Source organism: Lagenorhynchus albirostris, chromosome 2 (assembly GCF_949774975.1).
Source record: "Lagenorhynchus albirostris chromosome 2, mLagAlb1.1, whole genome shotgun sequence".
NCBI lineage: Eukaryota > Metazoa > Chordata > Mammalia > Artiodactyla > Delphinidae > Lagenorhynchus > Lagenorhynchus albirostris.
The window spans coordinates 77,000,147-77,025,436 of record NC_083096.1 but is presented as its reverse complement, the minus strand read 5'-3'; the positions used below and the strand labels follow the sequence as shown (position 1 = coordinate 77,025,436).

The 25,290-nt window shown below is 39.1% G+C and overlaps 1 protein-coding gene across 1 annotated transcript in view; it reads right to left on the bottom strand.

The window, feature by feature from the left end:
• Positions 1-1,805: 1,805 nt before the first annotated feature.
• Positions 1,806-25,290, bottom strand: part of THEM4 (thioesterase superfamily member 4) — a 37,943-nt gene continuing 14,458 nt past the window's right edge. Inside the window, exons 3-6 of the mRNA XM_060138486.1 lie at positions 13,987-14,143; positions 13,287-13,397; positions 5,756-5,880; positions 1,806-2,252 (exon numbers count right to left, since the gene is read on the bottom strand). Coding sequence (XP_059994469.1) covers positions 2,212-2,252; positions 5,756-5,880; positions 13,287-13,397; positions 13,987-14,143 — 434 coding nt within the window. The 3' untranslated portion in view covers positions 1,806-2,211. The remainder of the gene's footprint in view (positions 2,253-5,755; positions 5,881-13,286; positions 13,398-13,986; positions 14,144-25,290) is intronic.

Here is a 25,290-nt window from a genome sequence, read left to right as displayed (position 1 = left end):
CCTCTATTTCCAAATCACCTCTATTTCTATCATCCTGAAAAATTCTGTACCTATTAAACAATAACTCCCTATTCCTCCCTCTCCCTAGCCCCCTTTTAACCTCTATTCTATTTTCTGTCTCTATGAATTTGCCTACTCAAGAGACTTCACGCAAGTAGAATCATACAATATTGGTCCTCTTTTGTCTGGCATATTTTGCTTAGTATGTTTTCAAGGTTCATCCATGTTGTAGCATGTGTCAGAATTTCCTTCCTTTTAATGGCTGAATAATATTCTATTTTATGGATTTTACTTACCCATTCATCTGCTGATGGACACTTGGATTGCTTCTATCTTTTAGCCATTGTGAATAATACTGCAATGAACACTGGCATATGAGTACCTGTTTGAGTCCCTCTTTTCAATTCCTTTGGAATGGCTGGGTCATATGGTAATTTTATGTTTAGCTTTTCGAGGAACTGCCAAACTGTCTTCCATAGTGGTCACACCATTTTATATTCCCACTAGCATTGTCTGAGGGTTATGCCAACACTTGTTATTTTCCACTTGAGTTGTTTCCACCTTTTGGTTATTATGAATAATGCTGCTATAAACTTTTGTGTACAAGTTTCTGTGTGGACATATGTTTTCATTTTTCTTGGACATATACCTAGGAATAGAATTCCTGGGCCATATAGTAATTCTATGTTTAACCTTTTGAGGAACCACCAAACTGTCTTCCATAGCAGCTGCACCATTTTGTATTCTGACCAACAATGTAGGAGTGTTCCCATTTCTTCATATTCTCGTTGACACTTGTTATTTTCCATTAAAAAATTATAGTCATCTCAGTGAATATGAAGTGTGGTTTTGATATGCATTTCCTTAATGACCAATGATGTTGAACATATTTTCATGTGCTTGTTGGCAATCTGTATACCTTCTTTGGAGAAATGTCTAATCAAGTCCTTTGCTCATTTTTAAATTGTGGGCTTTTTTGGGTTGAGCTTTAAGAATTTTTAATACATTCTGGATATTAAACCCTTATCAGATATATGATTTGCAAATATTTTCTCCCATTCTATAGGTTGCCTTCCTACTTTCTTGATAATGTCCTTTGATGCACAAAAGTTTAAAATTTTTATGAGGTCTTGTATGCTGCAACTTTGCTGAATTCGTTTATTAGCTTTAGTTTTTTTTGTAGATTCTTTGGGATTATCTACATATAGACCCTGCCCCACCACCCCAATTCATATGTTGAAATCCTAATGCCCAGTGTGATGGTATTAGTAGGTGGGGCTTTGGGGAAGTGCTTAAGGTGGAGCCCTCATGAATGGGATTAGTGTGCTTATCAAAAAGGATCCAGAGAGATCTCTAGCTCCTTCCACCAAATAAGGACAGGTGAGAAGGTACCAGATATGAACCAGTAAGTGGGCCCTCACCAGAAGGTGACCATGTTGGCATCTTGATCCTGGACTTTCCATTTTAACTGTGAGCAATAAATTTCTGTTTTTTATAAGCTACCTGGTCTGTGGTATTTTGTTACAGAAGTCCAAATGGATTAAAACACTTAGGAAATGAATACAGGCTCCTTCCAGTGATGCTATTACCAATACTATGCTATTGGTAAGATACAATAACACAACCTATGTTAAAATGGCACAGTAGTTTAATCCTTAGAATCCAAGACAACAGATGTGAGGTATCCGATCCTACAGGAACTAGTTGTGTTTCCTATTGTAGCCAAAAAGATTTGTTTAGATACAACAAAGCTGGTTTTGTAATTTATAATGCACACACACACAACACACACACATACACACATATTCGTGCACCCACATATTTATTCCTTCCTTTGGTTTTCTGGCATTTCCAAGTTTGTGGTAAAAGTTTCAATATGATTTTTTTCTCCAGAATGCAATGGATCAGACATCACACCTATGCAAACTTAAGGAGCCCATTCAAATTTTAGGAGAACCAGACACTTATCCTAAGGAGACAGAAAGAACTGCTGATACTCTCACAGGGAGTGTCTCTGTGTAAAAAAGTTTGGAAGGTGGAAATGGAGCTCCTGGAATTGTATTCAAAAGACTTGTTTAGGAAGGTCCGTGTTAGCAGGCTTCACCCGATGGGGGATTCAACAGTGGGTGAGTAGAATAGGACTGAAGACAACTGCTTCTTCTGGAGGAAGGACAGCCTTACGCAGATTGGTGTGGAATTCACCAGAAGCTTTTACATCAAACTTTTTTCAGGATCCAGCTTTATAAATAAGCCTAAACAACAAAATAACAGAAGATGATTATAAGTCAACTGACTTCAATCTATCTGATGGGACTTCTCTAAGTAGAAATACATATATACACACACAAAAGCACTTTGATTCATATTGGTACATTCAGGATATCTGCCCACTCTCATTTTTCAGCCAAATTAAGAATCAACTTTTGGGGACTTCCCTGGTGGTCCAGTGGTTAAGAATCCGCCTTCCAATGCAGGGGATGCGGGTTTGATCTCTGGTTGGGGAACTAAGATCCCACATGCCGCAGGGCAACTAAGCCCACGTGCCGCAACTATTGAGCACGCAGGCCACAACTAGAGAGCCCATGTACAGCAACTACACGGCCCACGTGCTCTGGAGCCTGTGTGACACAACTAGAGAGAAGCCCTGCTCCACAATGAGGAGCCTGCGCAGCACAGTGGAAGATCCCGCAAGCTGCAATGGAGATCCTGTGTGCCCCAACCAAGACCCAACACAGCCGAAAACAAATAAAATAAAAATAATAGAATTTAAAAAAAGGAAAGAACCTTAAGAAAATTTATTAAAAAAGAATCAACTTTTGATTCTCACAATACTGTATTAGCTCTCCTGGGTAAAGAGGTCCTCTGCCTCTCGGTCATTTCATGGTTCATTACCACTTCCATTAGAGATAGTCAAGGAAGTGAAAGGAAGTAAAATTACAACTGAGCCATCTGTTACCTTTATGATACTGAAAGGTTTAGTGAGACAGAAAGTATAAACCACAGCCTGGAATAGGATTTTTACATTGACTGTGGATTCAAATTATTCATGATCTTCCTCCTGCTTCTTTTATCTATCATTCCAGCAAACAGCTGACACTTAAGGGAAAAATAAATTTCTTAAACAAGATACAAGAAGCATTAACCATAAAGGAAAAAATTTAATAAATGTGACTATATTTACATTAAAAACTTCTGTTCATAAAAAAGATAACTTAAAGCAAATAAAAGACAACTTATATACTAGAAGGAGATATGTGCAACTTATATAGCCAACAAAAAGATTCGTTTTATAAAAAATAAAGAATTCCTATAAATCAGTTAAAAAAAAAAGAGGAAAAAAACCAATAAAAGAGGCTGAGAAAACAGGAATTTCACAGAATAGGAAACAAATATGGTCAATAAATATATGAAGAGATGCTCAGCTCCATAGGTAATCAGGGAAATGCAACTTTAGATCAAACTGAAATACCATTTTATAACCATTTGATTGGCAAAAATCAAGAAATTTGACTTTACCAATTGCTAGAAAAGATAGGGATCAACAGAATGTCATATATTGCTGGTGGGAATGTAACTTGGTACAGCTTTAGAAAACAGTCTGGCATTTCCCTGTAAGGCTGAACACTCTTATACCCTCCAACCCAGAAATTCCACTCCTAAGTATATGCCAAGCTCTTGCCCATATACACCAGCAGGAGACATGAATAAGAATGTTAATAGTAGCGCCATTCATAATAGTCAGAGGCCCACCATTAGAGGAAGAGATAAATCCATTGTGGTATAGTCACACAATGGAATATTATACTGCAGTAAATGAGCAAACTTCATAGCCAACAACATGGGTGAACTTCAGTAACATGAAGCTGGGTACAAAAAAAAAAATCAAGTCCCAGAAAAGCACATATAGCACAATCTCTTTTCTACAAAGTTCAGAAACAAACAACTAAACAATATATTACTTAGGCACAAATATATTCTTTTTTTTTTTTACAAATATATTCTTAATCAAACTTAAAAAAAAACCCAGTAAGGTATAAAGGAATGAAAATCACAAAATTCTAGATCAGAGTTACCTCTGAAGGAAAAATAGGAGGATGAGGTGGGGAAAAGTAATTAGGTAGGGATATAATATTATTAAGATTCTGGTTCTTGCTTGATTGTAGGTTTCAGGATGTTTATTATTAAATCAGAAAAATAAATACATTAGTGAATGAGTAAGTAAAAGATGACCATTCACGTACCAATAATGGCTCTGTATCCTAAATCAAGGATTCTGAGTGACCCAAACATGTGCATCTGAGGTCCATTAAAATAAAAAATAAAAACAACAAAAAGGGACTTCCCTGGTGGTCCAGTGGTTAAGACTCCATGCTCCCAAAGCAGAGGGCCCGGTTCGATCCCTGGTCAGGAAACTAGATCCCACGTGCTACAACTAAGATCTGGAGCAGCCAGATTAAATAAATAAATAAAACAAAACAAAAAGCATTGGATATCTAAATTGACTTGTCTAAGTCTGAAGCTACTGAAGGTGAGGCTTCCAGGACCCCTCACTTGCAAAGGCCCTGTGACAGCTGACGATATACTAAGTTACTCATTACAACAGTATTTGCAAGAGCAAAAGACGGAGAAAATATCCATGTCTAGTATCTCCAACTCCAATCCAACACAACAGTGCTCATTCTTGTTAACTCTTTTTCCATATCTGGAACGCCTCTGATGTGAGAAACCTAGCTCCCGTCACGGCTGCCAGCCTGTGCAGACGCCACCCTCTCCCTGTGGGCTCTGACACCCACGCTGCTCCCCATGGGGACTCCTTCCTTCCCATAGTTGGGCTCTGCCATCCTGTGCTGGGCCACTCCCCTGTGCAGACACCCTCCACTCCACTCAGGCTCCCAGACAGCGATGGGCTGCTGTAGCCACCCCTCCCTGTGGCTTCCCCCTTATCCCCCAGCCTACCATGCCCGACTCTATCTAATAGCTTTAGAAATATTTAGGAAGGAAGGAAGGAAGGAAGGGGTGAAATGGAAGGAAGAAGAAAAAGGCAAGAGAATGGGAAGAACCTCTCTACCTTTTCTACACTGATGATAACATAAACACACTCACTGTCCTGTAGCCTGTGTTTTTCACTCAATATATAGTAATGACATATAGCTGCATATCATACAAAAAGGAGTTTCCTTATTCTTATTTATGGCACCACAATATTCCACAATAGTTTTTATGGCACACACAATATAGTTTATGGATGAACTGTAGTCTCTTTACCTGGTCTCCTATTGATAGATATTTATGTTTTGCCAATCTTTTGCTAGTCCAAATAACATTGCATGAGTAGCACAACTACTGGAACCCTAGAGCAACCTTACACATTGTAACGTTGCACACATGTTAGTATACCTATGGGATAAAATCCTGAAAATGGGTCAAAAGGAACATGACTATAATTTTGAGAGATATACCAGCTCTCTACCAGCAACCTAACACATTGTAACGTTGCACACATGATAGTATACATGTGGGATAAAATCCTGAAAATGGGTCAAAAGGTACATGACTATAACTTTGAGAGATATACCAGCTCTCTACCAGCAATGAGTAAGAATACCTTTAACTTGTTCTTTGCATGCAGGGAATTAAGAATTTCTTGGCATGTATGGGTTATAAAACCAAACCAAAACAAAACGAAAACCCCCCAAAACAAAAAAACCCAAAATAAATTAAACCAAACCTAAAATAGAAAGTGGCAGCTCCTTACCTGTTGCCTCTGAGTACAGGATCTTCTCATCAACACTTCGAACAGTACAAGAAAGAAAGAATTTCCTCCCCTCAATTTTATCAAGTTGGCTATTTATCACAACAACAGAACAGAGGGGGATAGGTCTGCAGAAAAAAAAAATGAAAAAATCCAGCTTTTATCAGATTTATGTAGCATTGAGAGATGATCAGGTGCATGACAGGGGTGGAAATTTATGATACCTGGTATCAGTGGGTGCTGTTTTAGATAAAATGCTGACACCACCAGTTGCTCACACCCCCTTCCTCCCAAGCACCATTGCGCTCAGGTAGCTCCTGGGCACCCAGTCCAGAGACTGCTGTTGTGGGTTAGGTTCAAAGAAATCACCAGATGATTCCAGCTCTGCGATGGCAGAGGCTGTCCCATCTGAAGGGAGCTGAAATCCTTTAAAGAAATGAAAATAGGACCATGGGATGGTCCCAGTCAGCTTCTCTCATTTTCTCTGTCAATCTCTGTCAATTTCTCACCCAATCCCCTTTAGAGTAACTGTCACTAGAAAGACACTGAATAACAAACTCCTGGTAACAGCTTAATGTGCTAATTCAGTGCTGTCCAACAGAACTTTGTGATGACAGAAATGCTCCACAGCTGAGCTGTCCAATATGGTAGCCACAGATGGCTACTGAGCACTCAAAGTGTGGTTATTGTGAATGAGAAACCGAATCTTTACATTTATTTAATTTCTATTAATTCAAATTTAAATTTATATAGCTATATGTATCTAGTGGTTACAGTCACCTCTGGGAATCTTAGAGATATAGTACTATAATGAAAAAGGTATCTCTTTAAAGGTATAATTTTAGTTGGTAGAAACATAATGTAGAGTAGGGAGATGTGTTTTATGTTCCTATAGTACCATCATGTGGGTGAAGGAACTACTCCATGTGGAAAGGAAATTAACACTCTGATTACCCCTCTGTCCAGTTTTTGCTCCCAGTAGATTTTCCTGAACTTCTCGATGGAACAACTGAGCTTTGCCAATCCAGGATTTACTAAGACCCGGGGGACATTAGGTGTTCTTGCCTGCTCAGCATCTCCCTTTCCTACTAACGTTGCGTCTTTCATTTATCCATCTGTCCTACCCCTCACCACACTCTCTCATTCACACACCTACATTCCCCTTTCTTTGGGGAATCACCTCAATTTTCAGCCCATGTAGGTTAACTAGAGTTGACAGCTGATTCCTACCCCCCATGCCCCCTGCCCCCCCCGCCCCCCCAGTGACTGGTTGTGCAGGTGGGCATGGGTTGAAACTGTCAATCCTGGAGCTTGTGCTGCAGCCCTTGGGGCTGGGTTCTTTTTCTGCTGGAGTTGCTAGGCTTGCAAGATACAAGCCTGCCTGGTAGCTGTAGCACTACATTGGGAAAGGCTACCCGAGGATGAAGAAGACCTAAAGGAAAAGTGTGGCTGAGACACAGGCACAGATTCCTAATGGCATCATTGAATACCTGCACCCAGCCATAACTGTCTTCTCAACATGTAAGCCAATATGTTCCTTTTTTCCTTAAGCTATTGTGAATTAAGAGATCTATCTCTGGGACTTCCCTGGTGGTCCAGTGGTTAAGAATCTGCCTTCCAACGCAGGGGACACAGGTTTGATCCCTGGTTGGGGAACTAAGATCCCACATGCTGTGGGGCAACTAAGTCTGCGTGCCACAACTACTGAGCCCGCCTGCCTCAACTAGAGAGCCTGCGTGCTGCAACGAAAGATCCCACATGCCGCAACAAAGATCCCATGTGCTGCAACTAAGACCTACAGCCAAAAATAAAATAAATAAATAAATAAAATAAATATTAAAGGGCTCCCCTGGTGGCACAGTGGTTGAGAGTCCGCCTGCCAATGCAGGGGACACGGGTTCGTGCCCAGGTCCGGGAAGATCCCACATGCCGTGGAGCGGCTGGGCCCGTGAGCCATGGCCACTGAGCCTGTGTGTCCGGAGCCTGTGCTCCGCAATGGGAGAGGCCACAACAGTGAGAGGCCTGTGTACTGCAAAAAATAAATAAATAAAAAAAAAATAAAAATGAATATTAAAAACATTACCACCACCACCGATACATTAAAAAAAAAGATCTATCCCTTACAATGAAAAAGTCCTTGAATAATAAGAGAAAGGAAAAATACAAAATAATATAATAACTGTTTATAGAGTATAATTTTCTAAAGTTCACATGAATCTCAAGGGACCCTGAATAGCCAAAGCAATCTTGAAAAAGAAGAAAAAAGTTGGAAGTCCCACACATCTTGATTTCAAAACATATTACAAAACTACAATAATCAAGACAGTGTGGTACTGGCATAAAGACAGACATATAGATTAATGGAATAGAACAGACAGCGTAGAAATAAACCCTCTCATATATGGTCAAATGAATTTCTACAAGTGACCAATACCACTCAATGGGGAAAGGACAGTCTCTTCAAGTGGTGCTGGGAAAACTGGATATCCACATGTAGAAGAATGATGTTGGACGCTTACCTTAAACCATATACAAAAAATAATGTGAAATGGACTGAAGACCTCCATTGGGGAAAAGCTTCATGACATTGGGTTTGGCAATGATTTCTTGGATATGACACCAAAGGTACAGACAACAAAATAAAAAAAATAGACAAATGGGACTACATCAAACTTAAAAACTTCTGTGCATCAAAGGACACAATCAACAGAGTAAAACAGCAACCTAAAAAATCGGTTGCAAATCATATATCTGATAAGGGGTTAATATCCAGAATATATAAAGAACTCCTACAATTCAACAACAAAAAAACTCACAAAAACCTGATTTAAAAAATGCTTCTTCAAGTGAAGGACATGAATAGACATTTCTCCAAAGATGATATACAAGCATACGAAATGGCCAGCAAGCATACAACAAGCATACGAAAAGATGCTCAATGTCACTAATCATTCAAAAAATGCAAATCAAAGCACAGTGAGCTATCACCTCACATCTATTACATTGGCTACTATTAAAAAACAAAACAAAACCCAAATAACAAGTTGTGGTGAAGATGTGGAGAAACTGGAACCCTTATACATCGCTGGTGGGACTGTAAAGTGGTGCAGCAGCAATGGAAAACAGTATAGTAGTTCCTCAAAAAATTAAAAGTAGAATTACCATGTAATCTAGCAATCCCACTCTGGGTATACATCCAAAAGAACTGAAAGCAAGACCTCACAGAGATCTGCACACCCATGTTCATTATAGCATTATTCACAATAGCCAAGAGGTGGTAGCAACCCAAATATCCATCAACAAATGAAAGAATAAACAAAATGTGGTATATACATACAATGGAATATTATTCAGCCTTACAAAGGAAGGATATCCTGTTATATGCTACAACATGGATGAATCTTGAAGACATTATGCTAAGTGAAATAAGCCAGTCATAAAAAGACAAATACTGTATGATTCCACTTATATGATGTAACAACAGTAGTCAGATTCACAGAAACAGAAAGTAGAATTATGGTTGTCAGGGGCTGAGGGAAGGGGGATATGGGAAATTATTGTTTAATGGGTATAGAGTTGCAGTTTTGCAAGATGAAAAAGTTCTGGAGATCTGTTTCACAACAGTGTAAATATACTTAATACTACTGAACTGTACATTTAAAAAAGGTTAGGACACTAAATTTTATGTTATGCCTTTTTTTTAACTATAGCTAGAAATTTAAAAAATATTTTAAAAATATAAGGCATGAAAGATGTTAAATCTAAAGTATCAGAGTGAACTCATGACCTTATTAAACATTAATACTTTCCAGCTCTGACACTGTAATAGCCTAGCAGAAAGGTCATCCTGCCCACCATGAGAATACATGTGGAACAATCTAATATTTTTCTGGTCTTTAGCACTATTCTCCATTAAAAGGAATCAGGGATCTTTGTAAACTAGCTATTCTATGTCTTGGCACAGATGAACCTTACTGTTGTTAGAAGTAAAAGTAATGATAATAACAACAATGTTAATGATAAAAATAACAAGCAGCTAACACTTACTGAGTACTTGTTATGGGGCCAGATTCTGTCCTAGATGCTTTGCATGGGTTAATTCATTTATTGCTCACAATGACCCTATGAGGAAGGTATTATTATCCTCTTTTTAAAGATGAGGACATTGAAGCACAGAGAGGTTAAGTAACTTGTTGAAGGTCACACAGCTAATAAGTGGCAAAATGGGCATTTGAACCTGTTCCAATGTCTGTCCTCTTAACTAGTGATTATACTGTCTCTCAGGAGACAAGAGTACTTAAAAGCTAGCACAAGGAGTCAGATAGCACAAGAAGTCAGTCTAAAGAGACTTCTATCGGCCAAATGTAACATAAGCATAGAAAAGAGGGTGATAATTGTAGTTAACTACATTATGGAAAGTTCCTAATGATTCTCAAAAAAAGGAAAAGCTAGCTCAAGGAGTATAAAACCATAGCTATAATTCAAGGACAACTATGATAGGATAAGTTTAATTTTTTAAGCAGTTTACACATAGAGAAGAGTATTGACAAGTAAGTGTTTCTTCTATGAAGTATGTATCTGTCTTATATGTATTTTACTCTGTAGAAGTAGGAAATGGTAGACACAGAGTAAGGGGTGTGTACAGGTAAGGTTTGGGGAGGCTGTATTCAAAGAATTATGCTTACACACACCATGGCATAAGCAAACCAATAGTTTTCTTAGCTGTAAAGTGTGGGTAGAGGTATGTAGAGGATACCTATGTTCATCAAGGAGTCTTTCATGTGTTAGTCAAAAAGGCTTGAGAGTCTGCATGAACAAGGCAAAGACTTGTACAGCCCTTAGCATCTGCATCAGGACTGTTACCTCTTATGTTCCCCCAAAGTGTGTGAGGTGCAGGTGAGCTGACAGGTGAAAAGAATATTTATGCACATTCAGTGGATTTACATCCATGGATGTATGCCATTTGGGTGTTCAAAGTCCTGCATAATCTCCATAAGAACCCCCAATAATCCCCTCCTCCACACCAATAGGCAGAGAACTGTGAGGAAGCCAAACAATTCTGGAAAATGCAAGAATTATTCCCTTAACAAAATGCAAGAATTATTCCCCTAACAGAAAGGACTGATTACAGAAAAGAACCAGCTAGAAAGAAGGTGAATGTCTTGCCCAGTTGAATATCCCTGAAAGAAAACTACATAGACACTTGTCCTATCTCCTGAGAGATGTTACCTCTGCCAATTAAATGAGATGCATTTAATTGTAGGTAATCAGTAAACCAAGGCAGAATAAATAGGACTAAGACAAGCAGATTTAGATACTAAATAAGGGGAAGTACTAGGTTGTAAGGACAGGTGTAGATTTGGAAAGTCCCCTGACACAGCAAGGAATCCTCAACTCCAAGAGGAGCTCAGCCTCATGAATTCAGGCTCATGTTCCAATCATCTTCAAAGGCAAAATCCTGTCATATCAAGAATCACCAGGTTGATGGATTAGAACCTACAAATTTCGCTGATATGAGTTGGTTTCTTTACAGTCTGACACAATTGCCATAAGCCTGGGAAGTTTATAAGAATGAGTTATTCTAACCTCAGGAAAATATAGGTATTGACAGCCTGAAGAAATTAATCAAACCCAGAATGAAAAACATTTAATAGGCTAAGTGTAGCTGAAATAATAAGTTTTGTAATCACTGAGATAATTTTGCTTAGAAAAAACTACCATACTAGGCTTCTTATTTTCTTTACTGAATTAGTTAAATCTGATTATGTTTTTAATTAATGCTTTAGTATTTAAAATAATTTATGTTGTATTATTTATAAGCATGGATTTATTAATACGTCTGTGGTTGTGTTAGTTGCTGACAATGAATTTATTTGAGGTGATAGTGATAGCAGTTAAGGGACCACTTTCCCAATCTCCCTTAATGCTAATGAGATTAAATGGGTGTGCTGTGTAGTACTTCCAGGAAGTCTCTTTGAAAGAGAGAAGACAGCTCTTCCCCACCTTCCTCAATCCTGCTGTGTAGGACATGTGATGATGGCTCTTGCTGCCACTCTGGACTGTAAAAAGATGAGCTACAAAGAGCCTGCATCTCTGGGAACCAGGGAGCTGCCATACTAGATTTCTTTCACATGATAAATTTCTATCTTAAGTCATTTTTATTTTGAAGTTACTAATATTGGCAGTTGGGGAGGAGGAAGTTAAAGCAGCTGGCCTCCAATTTATTCAGTGTGTGTGTGTGTGTGTGTGTGTGTGTGTGTGTGTGTGTGTGTGTGTCTGTGTGTGTGTGTGTGTGTGTCTGTGTGTGTGTGTGTGTCTGTGTGTGTCTGTGTGTGTGTGTGTGTGGTGGGGACCAAAGAGAAACACTCCTGGGAAAAAAAAGGAGGCAAATGACCCTGTCTAATTTTTTCTCACTGGGCCTGCAGGTAAATAGACCAGGAGTTGGCAAACTATGTTTCACTGGCCAGCTGCCTGTTTTGTAAATAAAATTTTACTGGAACACAGCTATACCCATTTATTTATATATTGTCTGTGGCTGCTTTTGTGCTACAGTGGCGAGTTGACTAGTTGTGCCAGAAACTGTATGGCCTGCAAAGCTTAAAACATTTATAGAAAAAGCTGTGATGACCCCTGAAATAAACTAATGATATTTGCTAGGGGGAAGAGTCCTTTTCTATAGAGTAGGATAGTAGCCCTGAGTAGGATACGCCTGACTAAGTATTACTTAAAGTATTCAATAAGTAAACCCATAATCTATGAAGCATGGCTCCCTGATGACTGCCACATAAGCCATACAACTCTCGGGTATAAAATGGAGATGTTCCTACATGCTTCCTACTGTGTGAAATAATAACCCACAGAACCTCGTTTGGAGATCTCTATTGAACTCTGTTCTTAAACTCTGTTCTGCCCTATTGCTCTCTTTCTCTGTGCCTATGCCAGTATCCATACTATTTGACTTAGAGATATAGCTGCATAATTGAAGAATTAAATAAGCTCATGCTGAGCTTTGTTTTTGACGGATACCAAACTTTTCTTGCTGCCCTTTTACTTCTTTGTGCGAAGTTATGTAAAACTTACGTTTTGTTATGTAGTGGATGTTGGTGCTTCACTCAGATCCCCTTCAATCCTTTTTTCACCTTTGTTTTTTGGATATTTTTCTTACAGCCTGCTTTGCTCAAACACAGTGAGCAAGAAGTACCTGGGAATTTATAGTCCCCAGGATAGCCCTTATCCTATGATGAACGTGTGAGAGAATATGAGGACTCCAGCTCCCTTGCCTGAGGTAGGGAAAATACTGAGGCACACATTTCACTCCAGAGTTCCTTACATGATCAGGCTGAAGCTACCCTTTGCAGGACTGAGCGCCTAACCTTGGGTGGCTTCTTCCCCTTCCTTGTCCTTCTTCTCCTACACCCTAGATAGTTTCCTCTGGGAGTACTTCCTTTCTTGCATAGAAATCCTTTTCTCAGGGTCTGCTGCTGGGGAACCTGACTTACGACATCTAAGAAGCAAAGAATACCCATGACTTTACCTTTTAAAATTGATGTTGAGATTGGCAGTCATGACAATTCCCCCAGGTATAGCTGCACACATACCAACAGTAGCATCAATCATTGTTGCAATGGCACCTCCATGAAGGAATCTAGTTATAAGAGGAAAAGAGAAATGTGTTCGCAAGTTCTGAAAACAGCCCCTTAAGAGAGAAAAATTATCCAAGCCTCCCATATAATCTACTTCTGAAAGTTCCACTTAATTCATGTTCAATGTACTGAATGTCAAATTATATCCATGTTCTCACCTTCATTTTGTTCATAGCATAACACTGTAGTATTTGTAACAAAGCCAGAACCTAATGATAACCAGGTCACAAGCAAGCAAAAAGCTAAAATCCAATTTAGAAAATTTATATTATGTTTTTATTAAACTAACTATACACATCATTGTTTAAAAATTTAGGAAATGAAGATAAACAGAAGAAAAAGAAATTAAAAATTATAAGGCTATCTAGTGACAAACCAATATTAACATGTTAATGATACTCTCTAAAATTATACTCTTTTGCCCTATGTCCTATACTTCTGTCATTTAATAATTTACAGTAAACATCTATCCATGTCAATAAATATAAATCTACATTACCACTTTAATGTCTTCATTGTAGTCCATGGATACAGGGCGATACTATAAGATAACAACCTCTTAGATCCGCATTTCTAGGCTATAATTCTTACCCAGGTACCCCTTGCAGATAAGGACCTCCTTGAAACAAGCAAACTGTCCTTTTCTCATCATCATTATAGAATATCACATATTCAAAGCCCAGGCCATCTTCATAGCCTCTGGTGAAGAGCTGGGCCTGGGACAGTTGTTCTTTCACAAGCTTTGAGTCTGTAAGCAAATGAAGTGGATGGGCACATGAGAAACAGGTATGAGAAAAATACCATGACAGAGACAAATATCTGTACCCTGCAAGAATCACAGGTCAATGGATGATTGATTAAAATGCCAACCAGGTGCAAAACTGAAGGGGCTGGGAGGGTCCCAAAGAAACAGAATACAGGATCTTTGCTCCAGTGGAATTAGTCTAACTGGGAACATAGTAAAAATAAATGAAATCAAAACAAAGTACTAACACATGGCAATCATGAAATATAGTACATAAATACAAAGGGTACATGGAATAAAATAGTAAGGTATAGACAGAAATCCTTCTTAGAATAAGTGTGATTTAAATGAGATTTAAAGAAAGTGAGTAATGTAACAGTAGAGAGGTTTTCCTTGCAGACATGAGTTTAGCCTGAGCAGAAGATAGTTATCATACTGAATCAGAAACAGAGGCAGGTCAGCCCAGTATTCAATGTGATTATGACTCCTGAGTCTCCAACTCAGGGTTAGAACCATTAGGGCTCATGAAATCAAATTCGTGGGTTGTAGGCAGACTTTAAAAAGAAAATGAATGCTTCACATATATCCTGGATAAGTACTAGTGTGCTCATTTAGATATGTTTTTTTTCAATTATACAACTGTGCACAAGTTGTGTGTTCTGGGTTGTGAGTCAAAATGTAGGTAACTTCAAAATAAAGACTGAAAGCTACTGCTGAGGGAAGGGCATGTTTGTCCTTTAATACCCATTTTAAGATTTAATTCCCCAAACTCTTAGCTTTCTTTCACAGCTCATTATGATTTGCCATCTATAACGGTGATTCTTTTATTGATACCAAATTTACATTTACAAACTTGGAAAAGGATATGAGATGAGAAGATCTGGGAGAAGTGGGGAGGACAAGGGAAGATATTATTTAGGCCTTGAGCATCTGGGGGCAGGCACCCTGTCTCTTGGACTTTGTGTGCTCAACAACTGGCAGATAGGTACATACTATATGCGCTCTAGCAGTGGTTGAGAAACTGAATGATTTGGAAGGCCAGACAAAGAAACTTAAAATTGAGAATCAGTCTTGTGGTACAGTAGAAAAGAACCTTGTTTTGGAAGTTGGGAAATTTTTCATGACTTAGCTTTGGCCTAGAATTTGCTCCCTTCTCCATACTTTATCCATACAGTGAGGAGATAAACCTAAATGACCTATAAGATCTGTTCCAACTCTAACACTCTGGGACTTCAGGATAAGATAGGCATCAAACCCTTCTAATTTTTTAGCTAGGAGTTCAAAATTTCTGGTTTAGATTACTAAACCTTGAGGTTACCTCATAAAAATGGGAAAAATAAAGATGGTGGGGAAGTCTGTTAGAAATGCAGAATATTGGGCTCTACCCCTGACCTACTGAAGCTGAACCTACATTTTAACAAGATTACCAGGTGCTTCATATCCATGTTAAAATCTGAGAGGAACTGATCTTTTAAGACATGGGATAACACTGAAGGTAGCAGAGGAGTAACATGATCAGATCTGAATTTTGAATCACTCTGCTAGCTGGACGAAAGGAGAGGGATAAGAAAGATGAGTGAGAAGATCACTGAAACACTATAAAATCACAATCACCCAACTTTTCTGCTTGTGGGGTGATTTTCTCCAGCTATGTTCAGCTACGTGAGGGCCTGTGCAAATAAGAGATAGCAGATGTTTAGATTCATCCAGGGCTGGGGTTTTCCTAGATAAGTACGCTACAGAAGTTCAGATAAAAGAAGGCTATGGGGACAATGAGAAAGTAGAGGACTCAATGAACTGAAGGTATTAATGAGGCCAAAGAATTTTTTCTGTGGGGCCTTTGAACAAGTAAGCTGGAAGGAAAAAGGCGGTGGTCAGAAAAAGGATGTCTAAATGTGTGGATTTCGAGGTTGTGCACTTTCTGAAGATGATAAGGCTCAAGATGTCCTCGGGAGTGCATTGCTGGGGCTGTGTAAAAGAAAGGTCATAGGTGGTGAGAAGGTAAATAAACTGAGGAGCCATGGTGTGGATGGTGGGTTGCTGAGAATGGTGAATAGAGTTGGGTAGAGAGGAAAACAGTTAACCAGGTGCTGAAATACTCAGCATATAGGGAAAGGTTGGTAGATGATAGCTACAAGAAGGGGAAGTTGAGGGTGATAAAGTCGGAAAAAGTGAGATGGTATAAACCTCAAAAGGAATGGGGGTTTTCTAAGAAGGAGGGGAAATAATAATTTGAAAGCAAGTATGGGTAGCAAGGAGGACCTCAAACTCCTCCCTCTTCTGAGAGGGTCAAGTTTCCGACAAGAGACGATAGTTAGGTTGGATGAAGGGATGAGCAGAAACATGTGGGAACTGAACCCTGGAAACTACAGACATTTAAGGAGTGGGTAGAAGGAGAAAGGGAAAATTGGTCAGAGATTTGTGAAAGCCAAGAGACAAAACATTTCAAGGAGAATGAGATTAACAGTTAGGTCCAGCACAGTAAGGGCTGAAAAATGCTCACAAAATATGGCAATTAGGTCGCTAGTGGCTTAAGTGAAGAAATTTCAGTAGAGCCATTAGAGTAGAAGCCAGATTGCACTGGGTTAAGGACATTCAATTAATTTTGTGATATGATAAATAGTTAGAATGGAATTAGTAACACAAATTACTAATTTCCCCCTTCATTTGTAAAACAGAGTTAATTCTTATTTCTCTCTATATTGGTGGTTCTATAAAGAAACTTATGAACTCTACCATTTTTCTTGGTTAAGGTAGTTTTATTTTTGTTTCATTCATTTCTTTGGCTGTGTTGGGTCTTCATTGCTGCACGGGCTTTCTCTAGTTGCGGTGAGCAGGGGCTACTCTTTGTTGAGGTGTGTGGATTTCTCATTTCGGTGGCTGCTCTTGTTGCAGGGCATGGGCTCTAGGTGCGTGGGCTTCAGTAGCTGCAGCACATGGGCTCAGTAGTTGTGGTTTGAGGGTCCTAGAGCATGTGAGCTTCAGCAGTTGTGGCGCAAGGGCCTAGTTGCTCTGTGGCATGTGGGATCTTCCTGGACCAGGGACTGAACCCGTCCCCTGCACCAGCAGGCGGATTCCCAACCACTGCGTCACCAGGGAAGCCCCTGTTTCATTCATTTCTTCAGCAAATATTGAAGTATTCAGCAAATACCATGAGGAAACTGAGGCAAAAAAAGGTAAAGTAACTTGCTCAAGGTCACACAGCTTTAAGTTGTAGAACCAGAATTTGAACCCACTCACTATATTTCAACCATGAAATTAGTTAAGTTGTCAGCTTTTGGATGGCCTCTAAAGGCGTGTGACTGCATGAGATTACCAAGAGAGTTTAGTGAAGCAAGGAGTACTAAGGATTGAGACATGGGGCACCCTAACATTGTTTGAGGACAAGGAGGAACTGGCAAAAGAAACTAAAAAGGAAGAACCAGTGAAGTAGAAGACTGTGGTGTCCTGGAAGCCAAGTTCAAGGAGAAAGGAGTTATCAGCTGTGCCAAAAGCTGAGCAAGGTCATTGGTTAGGAACATGAAGGTCACTGGTGACAGTAGTTTTGATGGAGTGGTGGGAGTGAGAGTCTGCTTGGAGAGGTTTAAGAGAGACCAGGGAGAGAGAAACCCAGTTGTGGCATGTCTGTACACTGATGAGAAAGATCTAGCAGAGAGGGATATCCTTAAGTAGGCCAAAGGGATAGAATACAGTGCACCAATAGAAGGCTTGGCCTCTCATAAGAGTACCGTCAGTTCATTCATAACAGGAAAAAGCAGAACATCGGGCACAGACGCAGGGAAGAGGGTAAATGAGGTAGGGGTTGCTTGGAAATTCTCTTCTGATTGCTTTTGTTTTCTGTGAAACAGGAGGCAAGGTCAGCTGAGAGTGAGGCTTCAGAAAAAGAAGGTAGGAAATAGTCATCTAGGAGAGCAGGAGAGTGAGTAGACGAGGGAAAAATGAAATATGATTGTCAGGCAATGTTAAGGGCCTACTTGAGGTCATTAAAAAAAAAAAACATTGGGCTTCCCCGGTGGCACAGTGGTTGAGAATCCGCCTGCCAATGCAGGGAACACGGGTTCGATCCCTGGTCCGGGAAGATCCCACATGTTGCAGAGCAACTAAACTCGTGTGCCACAACTACTGAGCCTGTGCTCTAGAATCTGTGAGCCACAACTACTGAGCCCACGTGCCGCAACTACTGAAGCCTGTGCTCCTAGAGCCCATGCTCCACAATGAGAGAAGTCACCGCAATGAGAAGCCCGTGCACTGCAACGAAGTGTAGCCCCTGCTTGCTGCAACTAGAGAAAGGCTGCGTGAGCAACAAAGACACAACGCAGGCAAAAGTAAATTAATTAACTAATTAATTAATAACAAAAAATAAACTGGTGGCTTAGGCTACCTCGGGGAGTTACTCACTTTTCCCTGGGCATCTCCCAGGTATACATGAGGTATATGTGCTAATAAACTTCTGGTTTTTCTTTTTTCTTTTTTAAAGAAAGCAACGGGCAGAAAAGAAGGCAGTCCACTGTTCCTCCCAATTCCTATATGAGGGATCTCCTTTTTTTTGTTGTTATTAAAGTGCATTTAGTTTTTTCACAACATGTATCACCATCTGACCTACTTTGTTTTTTTTTTTAGTGGTTTGTCTCTCATCACTAGAGTGTTCACTACAGGAGGGAAGAGATTTTAGGTAAAAAAAAAACCAAGTAGAGCATCTTAAGCAGGTTCCCTTGTGTGTGTTTCTTCCCTTCCTTCTTATCTTTCTTCGTCCTACAAATATGTATAAGGCACTTACTATGTATCAGGTACTGTTCTAAGCACTGGAGATATAGTGGGGAATAAAACATACAAAAATCTCTGCCCTTATGAAATGTCAACTATGAATTGGTATTTTCCATTGGCACTTGCCATCTACCTCTGCAAGGATTAAATCACGTGCTGCTGCAGCTGCTGATTTTCGACACCCCCTGAAAGGAGTTCAGCGTGGAGAGCAGAAATGAGGCATCCTGTGCTCTGGGAAAAACTGGCAGAAAAGGTCTTCAGATAGTTAGATATTTTCAGGAGCCAATTTTATGAGCCCAATTCTTGTATCTCCTCATATCTAGAAAAGCACTAAAATCCTTCACGGTGACGTCTGCTCCTTGTGACTGGCAGTAACCTTCACTAGAGACTTGCTCGATTGCATGCAATCCCCCTCCACCAAAATCACATATATACTTATCTTCCTCCCCTATCTCTTTGGAGCAGTTTTTCAGAGCTATCTGAAATGCTGTCTCCTGGGTTGCAGTCCTCATTTTGCCCAAAATAAAACTTAACTCGCAACTCTCACGTTGTGTATTTTTTTTTCAAGTTGACAGTTTTATGGCAACCACGAAGGGACCCAGAGTGGACTTCTCTCCTTCACCTAAACTGTACGAGGAACCGGAGCCTTGGTACCAGCAGAGAGGCCCCTTGCACCCATCTGCCTCCTTGGAGAGTCCAGATGAATTTGGGTAAGTCTCTCCTGGTTCTCAGATCTCCCGTGTTGGTTGATGATCCTGAGTTTTATTTGGTAGAGTAGCAAGTACCTGCCTCCTCCCAGTTGAAAGATATGGGGTGGGGGCCCTGGTTAAAAGATACCAGGGAAATATCCACCCAGTTGAAAGATACTGGGGGAGGCTCGGTTGAAAGATACCAGGGAATACTCACCCAGGTGAAAGATACTGTGGAGGGGGAGCTGGTTGAAAGATACCAGGGTTTGCTCAGTTGTAGGAGACTGAGTGGTGTGCACTGAGTAGTTAGGTAAGAGGCCGATCTGATGCTTTTCCTCAGTTCAGCTGCCTTAATAGAATTTGTCAAGATAAAAGTGAAGATATTATATGAGAGCTTTGCTTCGAAGAAAGGGCACAAGAATCCTCCCAGCCTGTTCTGGCTTTCTCAGTCGCCTGAGAAATTTACGAGAGTGGTGGAGGCAGGGTCCTCATGCCATGCAGTGATCCCATAGGGAAACCTACTCATTAATTAAAAGGCTTCCTCATCCAGGGGCATGCATAAGAATTGGCCATTCAGTGATCTGAGCACCCGCGGTGGCGTTAGACCAGTGAAGGGAGAAACTGAGACATGTTAAGAGGGCTGAAACAACTCCGGGGTGATGCCTAGAGGAGCTAAGCTCACAAGCAGCACACTGGCCCACCACACAATTTCACTAGTCAATTTTATCCCTGACAAATTCAACTTAAAATGGGAGATAGAACATTCAGTTTCAGACACAGAAACAAGGGGCATCAGAAAGCCAGCCTCTGACTAACACTCCAGGCAGGTTTATGTATGTACAAAACTCATATTTGCAAGTACCTACTTAATTGGGGAAATATACCAAAGGAGATCTCAACCTAAAATGACCAAATTGGGGTTCTTTTGATATTTTAAAATTAATATTTTTGCACACACAGTTAGAAAAAAGCCAGTCATGAGATCAAACAGACTGAATGGAATGGTTACTTTGATTGGTATCTAGAAGCTTCTAAAAGAGGAAATGATAGAGTAACTTCTTTTCAGGAAACCAACAATTAATTACTTGAAACTATATCAGACCAACTTTTTAAAACCATTAAAAAGAAAGAAAAGGGGGTATCTATGAAAACTATGAACCTTCAATTGTGCCACTTAAGTACACAATGCCAGTCGAAGGTTAACCAACCCCCATTTAATTCCCAACTAGTAGAGAAAGCTAGCTTGAAGGAAAAAAAGAACCTCAAAAAACAGAAACATATCTCTTCAGAATTCTGACCCTGAGGAACAAGTCCTACTAGGAGAACTTGATTTTCTCTCCCTGTGCCTTGAAACTAGGGCTCTCAGGAACAATGATCTTATATAGACCAGCTCTAAGTCCTGAGTCTGAGGAAAATACAGGGAACAAAGCCTTTAAAATTCTTTCTTATTCCAACTGTTAGTTATAAACTAGTGAGTTTTACATTTTGATATCTGATTCATGACTAAGTTTAGAAAATGAAGCTATATAGATCTCTCGTTGTGTCTCTCTAGATATATGTATGTCTCAGTATGTGTGTCCCTTTGGATAATGCTGCTGAGGTTAATTTGTAAATGACCTCTACTTAACTGGCTTAAGAAAAAGTAAGCACTAACATTCACAGAAAGATAGACAAGATGAAAAGGCAGAGGGCTATGAACCAGATGAAGGAACAAGATAAAACCCCAGAAAAACAACTAAATGAAGCGGAGATAGGCAACCTTCCAGAAAAAGAATTCAGAATAATGATAGTGAAGATGATCCAGGACCTCGGAAAAAGAATGGAGGCAAAGATCAAGAAGATGCAAAAAATGTTTGACAAAGACCTAGAAGAATTAAAGAACAAACAAAGATAAACAATACAATAACTGAAATGAAAACTACACTAGAAGGAATCAATAGCAGAATAACTGAGGCAGAAGAACGGATAAGTGACCTGGAAGACAGAATGGTGGAATTCACTGCTGCAGAATAAAGAAAAAAGAATGAAAAGAAATGAAGACAGCCTAAGAGACCTCTGGGACAACATTAAACGCAACAACATTCGCATTATAGGGGTCACAGAAGGAGAACAGAGAGAGAAAGGACCCAAGAAAATATTTGAACAGATTATAGTCAAAAACTTCCCTAACATGGGAAAGGAAATAGCCACCCAAGTCCAGGAAGTGCAGAGAGTCCCATACAGAATAAACCCAAGGAGAAACATGCCGAGACACATAGTAATCAAATTGGCAAAAATTAAAAACAAAGAAAAATTATTGAAAGCAGCAAGGGAAAAACGACAAATAACATACAAGGGAACTCCCATAAGATTAACAGCTGATTTCTCAGCAGAAACTCTACAAGCCAGAAGGGAGTGGCATGACATATTTAAAGTGATGAAAGGGAAGAACTGACAACCAAGATTACTTTATCCGGCAAGGATCTCATTCAGATTCGATGGAGAAATCAAAAGCTTACAGACAAAACAAAAGCTAAAAGAATTCAGCACCACCAAACCAGCTCTATAACAAATGCTAAAGGAACTTCTCTTAAGTGGGAAACACAAGACAAGAAAAGGACCCACAAAAACAAACCCAAAACAATTAAGAAAATGGTAACAGGAACATACATATCGATAATTACCTTAAATGTGAATGGATTAAATGCTCCAACCAAAAGACACAGGCTCGCTGAATGGATACAAAAATAAGACCCATATACATGCTGTCTATAAGAGACCCACTTCAGACCTCGGGACACATACAGACTGAAAGTGAGGGGATGGAAAAAGATATTTCATGCAAATGGAAATCAAAAGAAAGCTGGAGTAGCAATACTCATATCAGATAAAATAGACTTTAAAATAAAGAATGTTACAAGAGACAAGGAAGGGCACTACATCATGATCAAGGGATCAAACCAAGAAGAAGATATAACAATTATATATGCACCCAACATAGGGGCACCTCAATACATAAGGCAACTGCTAACAGCTATAAAAGAGGAAATCGACAGTAACACAATAATAGTGGGGGACTTTAACACCTCACTTACATCAATGGACAGATCTTCCAGACAGAAAATTAATAAGGAAACACAAGCTCTAAATGACACAATAGACCACATAGATTTAATTGATATTTATAGGACTTCCATCCAAAAACAGATTACACTTTCTTCTCAAGTGTGCACGGAACATTCTCCAGGAGAGATCACATCTTGGGTCACAAATCAAGCCTCAGTAAATTTAAGAAAACTGAAATCATATCAAGCATCTTTTCTGACCACAACGCTATGAGATTAGAAATCAATTACAGGGATAAAAACATAAAAAACACAAACACATGGAGGCTAAACAATACGTTACTAAATAACCAAGAGATCACTGAAGAAATCAAAGAGGAAATCAAAGATACCTAGAGACAAATGACAATGAAAACACGATGATCCAAAACCTATGGGATGCAGCAAAAGCAGTTCTAAGAGGGAAGTTTATAACAATACAATCCTACCACAAGAAACAACAAACATCTCAAATAAACAATCTAATCTTACACCAAAAAGAACTATAGAAAGAAGAACAAACAATACCCAAAGTTAGTAGAAGGAAAGAAATCATAAAGATCAGAGCAGAAATAAATGAAATAGAAACAAAGAAAACAATAGCAAAGATCAATAAAACTAAAAGCTGGTTCTTTGAGAAGATAAACAAAATTGATAAACCATTAGCCAGACTCATCAAGAAAAAGAGGGAGGGAACTCAAATCAATAAAATTAGAAATGAAAAAGGAGAAGTTACAACAGACACTGCAGAAATACAAAGCATCCTAAGAGACTACTACAAGCAACTCTATGCCAATAAAGTGGACAACGTGGAAGAAATGGACAAATTCTTAGGTATAACCTTCCAAGACTGAACCAGGAAGAAATAGAAAATATGAACAGACCAATCACAAGTAATGAAACTGTGATTAAAAATCTTCCAACAAACAAAAGTCCAGGACCAGATGGCTTCACACGTGAATTCTATCAAACATTTAGAGAAGAGCTAACAATCCTTCTCAAACTCTTCCAAAAAACTGCAGAGGAAGGAACACTCCTAAACTCATTCTATGAGGCCACCATCACCCTGATACCAGAACCAGACAAAGATACTACAAAGAAAAAAAATTACAGACCAATATCACTGATGAATATAGATGGAAAAATACTCAACAAAATAGTAGCAAACAGAATCCAACAACACATTAAAAGGATCATACACCATGATTAAGTGGGATTTATCCCAGGGATGCAAGGATTCTTCAATATATGCAAATCAATAAATGTGATACACCATATTAACAAACTGAAGAATAAAAACCATATGATCATCTCAATAGAGGCAGAAAAAGCTTTTGACAAAATTCAACACCCATTTAGGAAAAAACTCTCCAGAAAGTGGGCATAGAGGGAAACTACCTCAACATAATAAAGGCCATATATGACAAACCCACAGCAAACATCATTCTCAATGGTGAAAAACTGAAAGCATTTCCTCTAAGATCAGAAACAAGACAAGGATGTCCACTCTCACCACTATTATTCAACATAGTTTTGGAAGTCCTAGTCACGGCAATCAGAGAAGAAAAAGAAATAAAAGGAATACAAACTGGAAAAGAAGAAGTAAAACTGTCACTGTTTGCAGATGACATGATACTATACATAGAGAATCCTAAAGATGCCACCAGAAAACTACTAGAGCTAATCAATGAATTTGGTAAAGTTGCAGAATAAAAAATTAATGCACAGAAATGTCTTGCATTCCTATACACTAATGATGAAAAATCTGAAAGAGAAATTAAGGAAACACTCCCATTTACCACTGCAACAAAAAGAATAAAATACCTAGGAATAAACCTACCAAGGGAGACAAAAGACCTGTATGCAGAAAAGACACTGATGAAAGAAATTAAAGATGATACAAACAGATGGAGAGATATACCATGTTCTTGGATTGGAAGAATCAATATTGTGAAAATGACTATACTACCCAAAGCAATCTGCAGATTCAATGCAATCCCTATCAAACTACCAATGGCATTTTTTACAGAACTAGAACAAAAAATCTTAAATTTTGTATGGAGACACAAAAGACCCCAAATGGCCAAAGCAGTCTTGAGGGAAAAAAATGGAGCTGGAGGAATCAGACTCCCTGACTTCAGACTATACTACAAAGCTATAGTAATCAAGACAATATGGTACTAGCACAAAAACAGAAATACAGATCAATGGAACAGGATAGAAAGCCCAGAGATAAACCCATGCACCTATGGTCAACTAATCTATGACAAATGAGGCAAGGATATACAATGGAGAAAAGACAGTGTGTTTAATAAGTGGTGCTGGGAAAACTGGACAGCTACATGTAAAAGTCTGAGATTAGATCACTCCCTAACACCATACACAAAAATAAGCTCAAAATGGATTAAAGACCTAAATGTAAGACCGGACACTATAAAACTCTTAGAGGAAAGCGTAGGAAGAACACTTTGACATAAATCACGGCAAGATCTTTTTTGATCCACCTCCTAGAATAATGGAAATAAAAACAAAGATAAACAAATGGGATCTAATGAAACTTAAAAGTTTTTGCACAGCAAAGGAAACCACAAACAAGACGAAAAGACAACCCTCG